This window comes from Haliotis cracherodii, unplaced genomic scaffold, assembly GCF_022045235.1.
Source record: "Haliotis cracherodii isolate W230 unplaced genomic scaffold, xgHalCrac1.p SCAF_19, whole genome shotgun sequence".
NCBI classification, from domain to species: Eukaryota; Metazoa; Mollusca; class Gastropoda; order Lepetellida; family Haliotidae; genus Haliotis; species Haliotis cracherodii.
Window position 1 is genome coordinate 5,838,685 of NW_027266274.1, and position 14,235 is coordinate 5,852,919.

Consider the following 14,235-nt stretch of genomic DNA (forward strand, 5'->3'; position numbering starts at 1 on the left):
GCGGTAAGCAGCAGCGTTGAGGTTGTCACGGATGACAAGAAGCCTGGAACGTGCATTGCCACAGAAAGCACCCCACACCATGACACTTCCGCCTCGAACTCTGTCAACTTCCTGTACACAACACGTAACGTTCATGACGGCGCCTCCACAACCTCGCCGTACCATCAGCAAATCGAAGATTAAATCGGGATTCATCACTGAAGACGACTTGATTCCAATTCGCTGTGTCCACAATTGACGTTGGCGTCTGTGTAATTGAGTCAGAATCGACCCGCAGTATGGCCGTCGTGCTTGAAGGTGAGCAGTTCTCAGACGGTTTCGAACAGTTTGCGCACTCAGTCTACCCCTAAACAGTTCATTTCTGGTTGATGTAGCCGTCAAAAATCGGTTACGGAGGTGACGTAAGACAATCTGACGATCCTTTGCGACTTCAGCTACGGGCGTTCCCGTCTGCAACATGCCAATGGCACGTTCACGTTGCACATTTGAAAGGCATGGCATGACCAATGGCCGTAAAGACTTTTGTTTTCTTGTGTTTTTCTCCTATTTTTAATGACTGCTAACAAGTATGGCTTAAAACACGTGCGGTATTATGGCCACGTGACCAGTTGCACGTGAAAAACCACTTTTGCCACTATAGTGCTGTGCACATGATTTTGATCGATTCACCTGCACAAAAACGGGTGTTATATGCAGACAATACGTGGCCATTACTGTTTAAATACACAATAAGGGCCCACAATGATAACTGGTCAAAATGTTAAAATTTAAGGATTGTGAAGTTTTTAATTTGGTTCAGTATATTATCTGAGATTCTTGAGGAGACAGTTTTGATCAAAGGATGATGGCAACTTTGCCACCATTTTTGGACCTGTCTGTAAAAATGGATCTGTGAGAATTATATTTTGTTCGTAATTGGTTGTATTCTTGTTGATATACCAATTATATGCCATGTTTGAAGAAGTTAGGTGCCGTGTCTAGTTTAAAAGTTATGTCGATTATACATGTAGGTGTTTGGTCGGAAATCCAACATGACCGTCAGTACCGTGGTCTTAATAGAATAGAGATATAATACACTGGGTGGTGGGAGGATGTTGTGAATCACTTGAGGTGTGACTTATGAATATTTCATCATCAAATAAAGTACCTTAGGAACAGTACATGTGTAATGTTTAGTTGTCAAGTATGATCGTATCAGTAGCTCATTTAATCTTCATGGTGAACAAGGTAAATTCATGACAAGGTTTTCAAAGTTGACAAGGAATGGATTTATTGATCGTCCAGCTGATATTTTGTAGAAATTGTCCCAGCTATGATGTCTCTAAATATCTCACAAAAGCTTGATCAAATTTTAAACATTGCCTTCAAGGCAGCCATACTGAAAACGTCATTTTTGATCATTTTTCATTTTCTGCATGTTGATTATGGATTTTGATATGCAGCAAGCATGTGGTCTTGGGAATAAGAAATACATTTGCCTGTCAGCTGTGACTAGCCATGACCAGATATTACCTTTGGCTTTAGAATTAGAGCATAAGTGAAAATGCTGCCATGGGCAATAATAATAATAATGATTAATATGTTCATAATAACTCGGAGGATTTAATGTTGGTCAGTGAAACACGTACACGCCACCATTAGAGCGGGGCCCAGATTGGAAAAGGTCGCAAATAACATATTTGGAAGGCCAATGTCAGTGAAGGTCTTTCGTAAAGAGTGCTTCCCCTTTTCATTACAATGTATTCATCATCTGCTGATATGTGTTAAATATGATGCATGTAGTGGTAAAATCATTTGAATACTTATGTATTATTTATTGATGGAAATGCTTTGATATCCGAGAACGGTAACTATGTTCTACTTTTATATGGAAGGCATTATGTGCTATCTCTTCTTTGTAACACTGAATCGAACAAGGGAACTCATGTTTGGTCTATTTCCTGGGCAGATCTTTTGAATGTTCTCTAAATACGTGTCACTACTATTGAAGGTCACATTCATCCTCAAGATCATAGGTTAGAAAATGTTTATGTTTGCATTAATCAAGAATCGTTCCCTGTAGTTGAATGCAATTTGATACATACCATCCTATGGGTGGGTGGGGATGGGGGTTTGAGTTGGTAAGGTTTTGAGGGATCTGCATTGAAGGTCAGGGTCCCTGGAATGGCCTTTCAAAAGATAATGACCCTCTGAACCACCCCGCTATTACATCTTTGTTAGAGTGAGCACCCATGTTTACTACTAGAAATGACTAAGCATATTATTGGCATATATATCTTTCTTATCTAGAGACATAGGAGTTTTTGGTTCCTAAGTTGTCTTGTAATTTTTCCTGCAGGCTGTTAAATTCTTACACATTTTGTAATTAACCAAACGTGATGCCAATAAATGAGAGCTAAACTATAAGCTAGAGTCATATGACAAAGGTTGTACTTAGTTAGAAAACATTGAAGGTCAAAGATGAACCCCACTTAGGGTTAAAGTAGGCTTGGAAATTAATCCTAAATGGGTAGCCCTTTGTGGCCATATCCAATAATTACTGATCGGGTCACTTTTTAAGCTGATTACATTATGCAGCTCTTTCTTCAGGAAGATATTAAAATTCAACATTATAATGCTGAGTAATATTTTATCTTGTCTTATCAAAACAGCCTAATTTATACCTACTTTAAGGTGACTAATATAGTTTATACACAGGAACAAAATGATCACACTTCACCGTATTTTAATACCACCCTCAAAAGCACTCGAAAGGCTTTTTGAAACGTACAACCACTGTGAAATCTAGGATAAGACGACCACTGTAGTATATGTGGGGGACTAAGTAGTCACAATATGATATTTGTGAGGGTGCTTTTCATGAATGATTGTGTATGCCGTGTATAATACAAGTATGAAAAGTCAACTAATTGTTTTCCCTTTGTTGTTCATCAATCCTTTCATGCCAAGTGAGAGTTTGAAATAATTTGTTGACACTCTTTATATAATTCCCTCAACTGTCAGTCTCAGTGCTAAATGGATTGATTTTCCACAGACCCTAATGTTTCAACACATATGCAGAATATTTAACACAAAATGACTGCTGAGTGATATTTCTGAAGTAAATAATATAACTAAATTTATATTACGGGATTGCCTAAAAGTCGGGCCAGGACAATCGGAGCGGCTTGGCCAGTGGGTGATGTTAAAGTGAATTGCGGAATATTTAAAACGAAATATGCAAATAACTCCTCAAATGTACACAAATGGCGTGTCAACTTTGTGTGGTTAAACCATCACAATGAGCACATCTAAAATACGCTTTCACCCACAGCCCAGGGATCAGATATTTAAGCGAATTTAGAATTGGAATCAATGGTTAAAGGAAATAACCATGAACAGTGAACTGCAGCATCCTTGACGTTGAGTCCCGTGAAGTTCCGGGGGTAGAATAGGTCTTCAGGCGACTATGCTTGTCGTAAGAGGCGACTAACGGGATCGAGTAGTCAGGCTCGCTGACTTGGCTGATGCACGTCATGGTATCCCATTTGCGTGGATCGATGCTCATGATTTCAATCACTGGATTGTCTTGTCCAGACTTCATTATTTATAGACCGCCGTCATATTGCTGGAATATTGCTGAGTGTGGAATTAAACAACAAACAAACAAACAAACGTTGACGATGACAGTTTAGATCCCAACAAAACACGTATGTGTGAGATAGGGGTTGTTCTCTCTGGGGTTTCTTACTGCCATCATGAAGACTATAGTGAAAGTATAAATAGGGAAGTCTTTAGGAATGAATCGGATTACAACAAGCGTTAATTGGATTATCAGTATGAGACAGTATGAGACACACAAGGTTTCTCTCTGAGCAATTGTTTTGAATCTCCTCAGATTATGAAGGACACTCAGTTGTAGACTGCGGCTTCCCTCCATATAAGGACGGCGCCATGGTCGACTACGTCAAGACGACGTTTGGCGCTGAAGCCAACTCATTCTGCGTGAAGGGGTATTCTTCATCGGGCACCGGAACATCCGTGTGCCTGTCTAATGGAACTTGGTCACAAACAGACTTGGTTTGTACAGGTGAGTGATTCTACGTCATACAAAGCATTGGGGCTGGAAAGATTCATCAACGTATCGGTGCATCGAAACGAATCACTATACGACTATCATATATAAAACAATGCATACATACAATACACGATATAGACAAAAGAAACGCGAATACCATACATGCATGTTGGTTATTATATGATGAATTACTCATATTCAATATATATTCACAAACGAATATTTTGTTATGTTTTGGGGACCGACGCTCATGGCGCATCACATGTGTATCATAGATCCATAACTCGAGACGCACCATTTGTCGAACGTCTTATTTGTTTTAGCGTGTAAAGTTCAGCATATCGTGATAAGAATAAAGACACTCAGTGGTAACACTTGACTGATTGTTAGTTTTTTCATTAATAGGTACACATTGGAAACATCTCTTCTTAACGTACATACTTCTCAATATATTTCTATGGTTTCGTTTCTTTTGGCGGTGGGTATATAATAACAAACAGTATCAAAACTATTCGTCAAATTCTACTTTCTGATGACATGAATAAAGCGCTCTGAAGCCATTGTTAGTCTTACTGACTAAGATTTACTACAGTGCACATTGCCATTGTCAGTAAAGTCATCAGTATTATAAAGCTTGTTCAATCGTCTGAGACGAGGGAATCCGCTCAGCAGAAATGTATCCGTTGGTCCGTGCCAGGATCTGCTGATTGTAGGTCATCGTACTGATAATAATTATTTGGTTTGTCAGCACCACGAAATTTCAGAAAATTGGTAAACGTCTATCATTTTGGGCTCTCCTCCCATTGTGATGAGCTTCATGTATAACTGCTATTTAAAGAAGCGTTAATACAAAGTTGATTGTTATATGTTTCAATGAGCTGCGTGTTGTATATATTGCAGCACGGTCTCACAGTACATGGCAACGGGTGGCCAAGACAACAGCATCAACTACGCCGATTCTCCAGAGATTTAAGTTAAATGCTCAAATTTCCGCAGCCTGTAAACCTAAACTCCGCGTCAAAGCTGATTTTAAACTTTCCACCAAGGTTATGGACCTCCATTCAAACGACGTCCAATCGTTATGGAAAATTTGGGGCCAGTCAGTAAGAGGGCTGAGTAAATCGTCCTGGGACTCCTTTGAAATATTCCCTAAGCGTGAGTTCGAGCTGTTTCTGTCGGACGCACAGAATACTCATTTGTCAGTGGATGACGATGGGAACGCCAGGAAAAACAGGTATGACGGAGATTTCGTTTGGTTTGTGAAAGACGATCAGTGCGTATCCACATCCTCTGCCAATGATATAGGATCTGTTCTGACCAGTCTGTTTGAAGGGGAAATTGATCCTAACTTTGATACGTACGAGGTAGATGATAGTAACAGTACTGTATATGGGCAAGTAACCGGTCATATGTCCCAGGATTCACAGCCTTCATTCACGATCCCTTGTTACTGGTTTGTTAAAAAACAAGGTACGTCGGGGAAAGTAGATATCATAAGATGGTCTGTTGCAGGCGGATTTCTTAATGCGGAGCCACGATCCGTTACCATGCCCTGGTGTCCCGATACGTGTTGGCACCATGCCTTTGACACAAGGGCCTCATCCTCAAACAAGCACAAACATATCCGTCATTTAACCAACGGGGTACAGCATGGACACAACATCATGGTTAAGGTTGGAAACGTGATAGTAAAGGCACGGGAAGTAGTTCTACACGACGGCCACGTGACTGTAAGTATCAAAGAATTCTGGGTACCATCTGATAAAAATGCCTTCTCATCCGGGTCTCGTCAAGCGTGGATCATGGCTTCAACGACAGGTCGCGATGTTCAGTGCATCCACGTTCCTGAGTCCGCTGTCGTCGAGGATGTAACAGAGGGTGGGAAACCCTCCATCTGGTTTCTAGACTCACGACAGTGGGAAAAAGTTTTCACCATAGACGGGACCGGGGCTGTGCTGTCTGGGTCAATGTCAGATTTGTTAAACAAGGTCAATGAAGGGAGATCACTCCGAGTTGGTGTGCTTCACACAAATGGCATGTACAAGGCTTTGGAGGTGGACGCTGTGGATGTTTCAAGCACAGGTCACATAGCAGGGGATATTATCCACAACGTAGATTTGGTGTTAGGCCCAGGAAATGACTTCCATTTTACGGACACATGTGGCGTGGTATCATCCATCATAACGACAGAGGGCAGCTACAAGACGTATAGATATAACATTGGGTCCGCCGGAAAGCACAGCATAGTCAATGACGTGGCAAAAATTGATTGGTTCATTGAGATGTAAAAAGGTGTACTTTGACGTATGCACACAAGCACAATATGGAGGATGTTATATGCATAAAATATTCAAGCCATACAGAAAATAGGCTTAGACGTGTTTTCTAATCCTTCACACTAACTTTAACAAATGTGGAATAACATCTTTATTATGGGGACAGTCAATTTAATTCCCAACGAATCTGTAAATATATTTGACTAAAAACCTAATAATGGTGTCGCGAGCAAAGGTCCAAATTCCAGGCCCGAGCGTGAATGTTGTTGACGTGAGTATGTGGATAACACTGCAGAAGTCTCGGCTCCGGGGTTTTTTGCTTAAAAGTTGTAAAACTGGTGATTCTGACTAGTTTTATATCTGGTGCCTTAATTTAAAAAAACAAATTCTGTAAATCATTTGAACCCTGTGAGGAGGCTTCAACAACAAGGCCACCCATTGACCCTGTATACAGTATTATGATGACCTGCAGTCAAGCATCTACCATATTTCCTCTAATAATCGCCACGACTAACTTCTCTCTGGATGCTTTTTTTCATATTCTCAGCAGACTATTTCTAAGTCAGGTTACGCTGACCAGACATGACGTAGAGCCTCACCAGGAATGATGACCGTCAATTAACAAAGGAAAGGGTCAATATAAGGTGATGAATTTGCATGGGTATTCCAACTTGAGCACATATAGCATAATTAATATTTATTGAACACTGTGTAAGTGTTATTTAAAGTATATCTGTTCATAAGATCTCATATGAAGCCAATACCGTGGGTCCACAGAGGTCCATGTTGGTTCACTCGGCTTTTCCCGATACTGACACTTCGCGCAGCAATAGAGCATTGGTATTGCATCAATTCACTGTAAACCCTGTGGTGCCAGATCCCACAGCACGTCGTTCTTGAGGACAGGTTATCCAGTGCTTAAAATAATTGCGTATTCACTTTGATCTGTAGAAAAAAACGCTTCATGTTCTTCCCTGCGGCTCGAGTCTTCGCCAACGTCTCGGTTGAATTATGTTGTTTGGAAATACAAAGGGCATGATACGTGTTCCCTCGAAAATCAGAATATATAGAAATGGATTTTTGTTATTGATAATACTGGAAGCATTAGTGTAAAATGTCGATTCCATATTGTCATGTAAATAAACTGTCATACTGAATAGGTCGAGTTGTCAAATAGTGAACCCGTCAGTTAGCAGATCGTAACGCATACTCTGATTTGCGGTATAATTTATAAAATTGATACAATACAGCAAACTACGGTTATAACGAACTAAAAGGGACCATTAATTTTAGTTCGTTAAAACCGTAGTTCGTTATAGGCACATATACAGGCCATATACAGGAGTTATATCCGTCAGTTCGGGACAAAAGTGTTCGTTATAAACGTAGTTTACTTTATTAGCTTCGACATAGTTCGGTTACATTTTAGGAAACGTTATTGTTTTAACATCATGTTATTACATCAATTATTTTAACGTGAGTTTAAAATCATGCCTTTGAGGCTTGGCATTACAATCATGAATTACGCTTTTCTAATCCGTCTGCAAGATGCGATATGCACGAACCATGAGATTCTCACGTGACCCTTCTACATTTATTTGATATTTTACGTGCGCTTCACCTAGTTCAGTCATAGGTCATTTCATACTGCAGTATTCTACCACCAGGGGGCTCTGCTGAGGTGGATCCATATCCAAAAATGTTCGGAATGGTTTAATGTATAAGTGTGCCAAGTTTGGTGCTTTTAACCCAAATTTCACAATTTTAGTCTTAACTCTATATATCATGCTATGATAACCTATCAATGTTATTCTTAATTATCCCTGTTACCTACAGGTGAAACTTTCGTGACTCGTCACTATATTCGACTCATACCGTTTTTATCCAAAAATTCTGTTTGTTGTTTTCAGAGATTATGGTTATATAAGTAATTTATTCTACTGCCACTCTTTGGTGTTACCTGAACGTTTCAATTCATGCATGGAGCAATGCTTTGTCTGCTTTGAATTTCTACCACCAACATGATTGCCGTGGCTTGACATCCTTTTCTATGTGTTGTCGATTTATGGTCACGTGTGAATTATGATCATTCACTGATCGGGAGAGTCTACTGCTTCCCTTGCTGACTGCTGGCCCCAACAAAATCAACAACTCGCAGATACCCCACTATTCGTCACGTGAGCTGAAATATTTGAACATACCGGGACCCACTGGTGTTGGGACCCACATCAAGCAGTGAACACACGAAGAGCATCCACAGGTGGTGTTAACTCTGGTCCAGGTTGTCACATCTTCCCGAGGCAAGAGAGTTAACTGACTATAAAAGTCCAGTTTCCACCCTTGCCGAACTTAGCTGATATTATTGCAGGATTTGTAAAGCATGTGCACCGCCGCCTCGTTGTCAACAGATATTTTCAAAATCTTTTCATGTTCTTAATCAAGGTGCTCTTGTGATTTGATGCATTTCGCGATGTAAGACCCGTTTTATCACAATATAGATCTTGATTATCCAGCAGATCGTCCTGACTTGGCGCCGCCATTTTGTTTGAAGCAAATGCAAGTGACATGAGAGGTGGAATCTGATTGGTCCATAGGAGAGGCTTAGAAGGGATATAGCTGGTAATAGTCACTGGTGGCGCTACGATCTAGCCCAGGAATTCCAGCCTAGTTCGGCAAGGGTGGAAACTGGACATCAGTTAACTCTCTTGCCCGGGAAGATGAGGTTGTCACCGCAGCCGCTTCGGGATATATACACAACTCGACAGTAGCCTCGCTGAACATGCCCAGGGAGTGCAGATCGTTCACACTCATACTTGCCTGTATCATCAACGTGCAAGTCTGTGTGATTCGGCAATGCAGTGCATCCAGACATTACCACTTTATGTTTCTGCCTCTCATACAAGAGGCAACGTTGTGTTCAGACAGGGTGCAGGCAGTTCCATGCCTTTCGTGACCCTGGATATTGCCAGCATATTCTATTGGTGACACTCGAACTGTTGAGAATTGAGCCCAATCTTAGCCATGTGCAGTTGCATTTGTCATTCGATAATCAGTAGTATTTAACTATTTCATCATGTAGTGTGTTGTTATACATTCATGCACATGATTTGTGGCTATTAGAAGTAACACAGGGTCTTTACTCTTTTTGTTTGGCACTTATAATTTATTTGCAATATTATTTACACAATTGCATAATTGTCTTCTTCTAAAGGGATCCCTGAATTTCTATGTAATTATTTAACACATCCTATATTAGATAATCGATCCAATTTTGCTTCTTTTGTGTCTATTATCGTTGTTTCTTAAAACACATCAGACGTGGTCTAATTGGCAATTACCTTTCTCTTCCGGTAGAATGAGATGACAATGTGTTAACCTTCTATCGCCTAACAGGCAGCTTGGGTTGTATACTCCCCAGGGAGCTGAGAATGATTCGTGAGTGCACACAGACCCAGTGACCAGGGTAATAACAGTGCTTTGAGCCCCTGAGTGGTGTGGAAGTATGCGCAATATAGAAGGCCTATTACTATTATTATTATTATTATTATTATTGTTATTGTAAATTTTACAATAAATTGTATATCTATAATATTTATCCTTTCTTGATCTATGCATTTCATCCTCCTTCTTCCAATCCCATATGTGGAAACGTCCTTGAACAAAGTTTCCAGCTTCTAAGCTTTTGTGTGCCCAAACACCCCTGCATCACCATGGCGACCGACCCAGCAATCAGGTCATGCAACCGAATCTCGTGCAGCATGCTGACCTCGATCTGCCACTTGACCTCTGTCTCATTATTCTCTTTCTTGGAGCTGACAGGCTAGTGTGACTGTGATGTGGGGTAGGTTGGGCGGCGTCTGGAGATATTTTCTCGTAATTTTATGGGTAAATCACTGCAGTTGAGTGATCTTGAAAACCCCTCTGTGCCACATGGACACAGTGTCATGTCATCGGGTATAACACGCGCATGTGTGTTTTCGCATAGGACATCGTACTATAACGACCGCGCAGTTTTGAATTAGGCAAGCTAATCAACCACAACTTGTAACCAATTCGGAAGGGGTCTCCGGTCAATTAGTTCTTCAAACAAACTTTTCCGTACCTCTAAGACGCAGGCATTATTTATTTGGCATCTCATTTTCTGCTTTGTTGAAGCTATCACCGCAGGATGGGATACGATCGACAATATCCAGAAGAGGATCTTCAAACCTAACTGCGTCACATGCTCAAGACAGCCGTGGCCTGATAATGAAATTGGGACACTGTCGAAACGGCCGCGCCTTGCGTCGACTTCGTGATCATAGACTTGTTTACGGTCTCTACAGACGAGTTCTTAGCTTCTCCACTGAAGCCTCATTCTTGGGAACCCAAAGTACAATAATAAACAAAACAAATTGGCTCTCAATTATTTATTTGTGATGTACAATACGATTTCGCGACTGCCGTGAGTGGTACTCGCATCTTTTATCTGCATTGACTGGTTGTCGTGTATTGATGAGCCAGGACAAGATCCAAATGGATCGTCAGCTACAGAGATATCTTGTATAATCGTAAGTAGTGGGATGCGAAGACCGTGTCAGACTTCCAGAAACATCCTTCCATGAGAGCATTGAGGGAGCAGTTATTATGCAGTACCATCTTGGAGACGTCACCTCTCATCTCGTGTTGGTAGAAAGGATTTTAGGGGGACTCCGAAGTAGATGTTCGTTCTGGATAGCCAACATGTAGATGGCCATACAGGTGTAACGGGAGCTGAATCGGGACCGGTAATTGTTGATCTGAAGGTGCTGTCTTAAGAAGCGCTGAATTGGCCGTAATTGTAGTCAACCTATCTGGGTGTGGGCTTGCGCCGACGTCAATAGACCAAGCAAATGCTGCCATTGTCAAAGATGTAGCGGCTGTCTGAGTGCCAGTGGCATGAGTCGTTATATCATCTTCCATCTGTCCGGAGGGACGAACATCTTTCCGATACCCGTGTCGAAAAGTGCTCCGATCAATTGCAGTTGTCGAGAGGTCCTGGTTTCTGACTTCTCTATGTTTACTAACCAACCGAGCTGGTGGATTAGTTTCTTATGAAGGCGAGATCGGCATGATCCTCGATGCAATCGTCAATGAATAGTTCGAAGACTATTCCTCTAACATACTGGAACTTCGTAATGGGCTTGGTAAGGCGGGTAAAAAGCATGGGGCCGAAGAAATTCCAAATAGGAGCACCTTCCATTGGTAGTGACGACCTTGGGAAAATAACCCGGAGGTAATGCTGGTACTCGCGATGGATGGGCCCTTGAAGTTAGGCGTCTTGTACATCCAGGCTGACCATGTAGTCCCCTTGTGTGAATCATGGTGCGAAAAAGCGAGATGGAAGTCATACAACAATGGGATACCGCGCGTTGAACAGCTTCATGTGGAAGATCATGCGAAATTTCTTACTGTCTTTTTTCGCGACCCAAAATATCCTGGGCCTTTGGCCTAAACACTCTAGAGCATGTTTGGATAACATCGTAGTGTTTACAGTTGACTGGTCGGGTCTGCATTCTGGATTGGAGTGGACATCGTTGGTGGTACTCCGATCAGTGGCAGTGGGTATCCATCACTGAGGATCTGGGATACGAAGGGGTCATCGTGGATGGCCCAGTTTGCTGCAAAGTGATTTAGTCTTCCGCCTTCAGGTGTTTGTGTAACGGGTACGACTGTGGGCGGAAGTTCCCAGTCGGCCCGGAGATGGGAAGAGTCACTTGTTAGAGACATCACCCTGCATGGGTGTGTCCCCGGTGTACTTCGTATCGGTGAAGGAGACCGATCTCTGTTGAGAGACTTTGTAACCTCGGCCTCTGCCTCAAGCTTTGCAGTGTATTGACAGAAATCCGGCGTCAAAGGGTCTTTGGGGTAGGGTCGATATCTATGGTCTCCTTGTCAATTCGTAGTCGGATAAGGGTAGAAATGCATGGGCTGGTATCACTGGCATGGATTGATGGCGATTCCATTCGATATCTCTTCCATGTCTGTAGTGTCGAGACGACTGCCAATACAGATGACGTTGAGAATCTGAGTCCAACGAACACAATCATTCGAGGTGAGAATGTCGATCTGTAGAGCGAGAACTTCTGTGTTCGTGTCCATACAATCGATCTGTAGATAGAATGGTGATGATCTGAATCAGAATAATCTCCTCCTTGGTTCGATGTCAAAGTGTGCTCTATACACGATCGACCTTGACGAGAGGAGGAATGTCGACCCTTGTCATATCGTTCTTGGAATGTCGACCCTTGTCATATTGATCTGTGGAATGTCGACTCTGTGAAGAATGTCGAGCCTTGGAACATCGATCCGACCCTTAGAGTGTCGACCCTGCTTCGATGTCGACCTCTTTGTAGAATGTCAACGCTGGTTAGATGTCGAACTCTCTGTAGAATGTCAACGCCTCGAAGTCGACTCTGAATATTGACCCTTGTCTCGATGTCGATCTTCCTTTCTATGTCCTGTTGGCGCTTTCCTTACCTGACTGATAGAGTCGATATTAGTCGCAATAGGTGGAACCAGAGAAACTGGATGATCAGAGTAGAGATGAGGCTGGTCGGAGGGATCGACTGGTCGAACTACAACCTCCGAAGTCGACTTCCAACAGAGTGGGTCTTAGTACTAGTAGACGGGTTTAAATTTACTGCAAGCACCATACGTGTGTCCGACGTATTTGTTGATTGGGAGTTCGTCGTGGTCGGCGGATCACTGATGACAGGTTGTGAAGAAAAGGCGGTAACTTCGTCGTGTGAAAAGCTATCCGATACTGTATCTTCCCCCACCGAGAGGGAGTGAGAGTGAGTGAGTTGGGTTTAACGCCGCTTTTAACAATATTCCAGTCATATCATGTCAGCTTAATCTGGGAGGAAAGCCCGAAGTGAAGGAGGACTGCTACTCTTTGTCGATGTTCTGTATCCTTAGACTTTGATGGCGGCACGGGTGGTCCAGTCGTCTAAGGTGCCGCGATTCGCTGTGCAGAGTTGCGTCCCTTGGACACGCCAGAAACCTATGATTGTGGGTTCGAATCCTGGTTCGCCACGATTATGTTTCTAGGTTTGTCAGCACCATACCCGTGCTCGTAGGTTTCACCGAAGTGGTAAACGTCTGAGACCTGCATCAATTCGGGCTTTCCTCCCACATTAAGCTGACACGTCGTGATATAACTGGAATAATGTTAAAAGCGGCGTTAAACCCAACTCACTCACTCACTTAGACTTTGATCGGCGATCAATGCCTCCCTTCTGGCATTTCTTAAGAGACAGTGAATGCCTCCTGGGACAGATGAGTGCATTCCAAACACTGTAAACCTGGCTGACGGACGCCCCGACAATCACAGCATAAATAGTCAGGATCCGCGATGTGGATATGTGGCGACACTTCTTGCAAGCTGTCCGTTTTGCTTGATCCTTGCTCATATCTTAGGCGTAAGAAGTGCCCAAAACTCCAGTCATTTTGAGGAGAAGAAAGGCCTAAATATTCTCTCCCAAAAAGCACGGCTCCACAGCGAGGCGAAGAAAAAGAGAATGATGAGACAGAGGTCAAGTGGCAGATCGAGGTCAGCATGCTGCACGAGATTCGGCTGCATGACCTGATTGCTGGGGCAGTCGCCATGATGATGCAGGGGTGTTTGGGCATACAGAAGCTAAGAAGCTGGAAACTTTGTTCAACGATGTTTCCACACAAGGGATTGGAAGAAGGATGAAATGCATAGAGTGAGATAGGATAAGTTTTAAAATGTATTGCGTTGTGTTGCACTAGTTCTATGTGAGTGTTGCAACAGTTTGTTTGTTGTTTAACGCCGCATTCAGCTTTATTCCAGCTATATGACGGCGGTCTGTAAAAAATCTAGTCTGGACCAAACAATCCAGTGACTGACATGACGAG

The 14,235-nt window shown here is 42.4% G+C and overlaps 1 protein-coding gene across 1 annotated transcript; it reads left to right on the top strand.

Moving 5' to 3' along the window:
• The first annotated feature begins 278 nt into the window (after positions 1-278).
• On the top strand, positions 279-6,345 carry LOC139466905 (uncharacterized). The gene is made up of 3 exons (XM_071248630.1): positions 279-297; positions 3,878-4,069; positions 4,958-6,345. Exons 1-3 carry the CDS (start codon positions 279-281, stop codon positions 6,343-6,345), a joined length of 1,599 nt encoding a protein of 532 aa, XP_071104731.1.
• The last annotated feature ends 7,890 nt before the right edge of the window (positions 6,346-14,235 follow it).

Excerpts from the sequence above, each read along its gene's own strand:
- LOC139466905 (XM_071248630.1), top strand. Across the intron at positions 4,070-4,957 it reads AACAGACTTGGTTTGTACAG|CACGGTCTCACAGTACATGG; the intron begins GTGAGTGATTCT and ends TATATATTGCAG.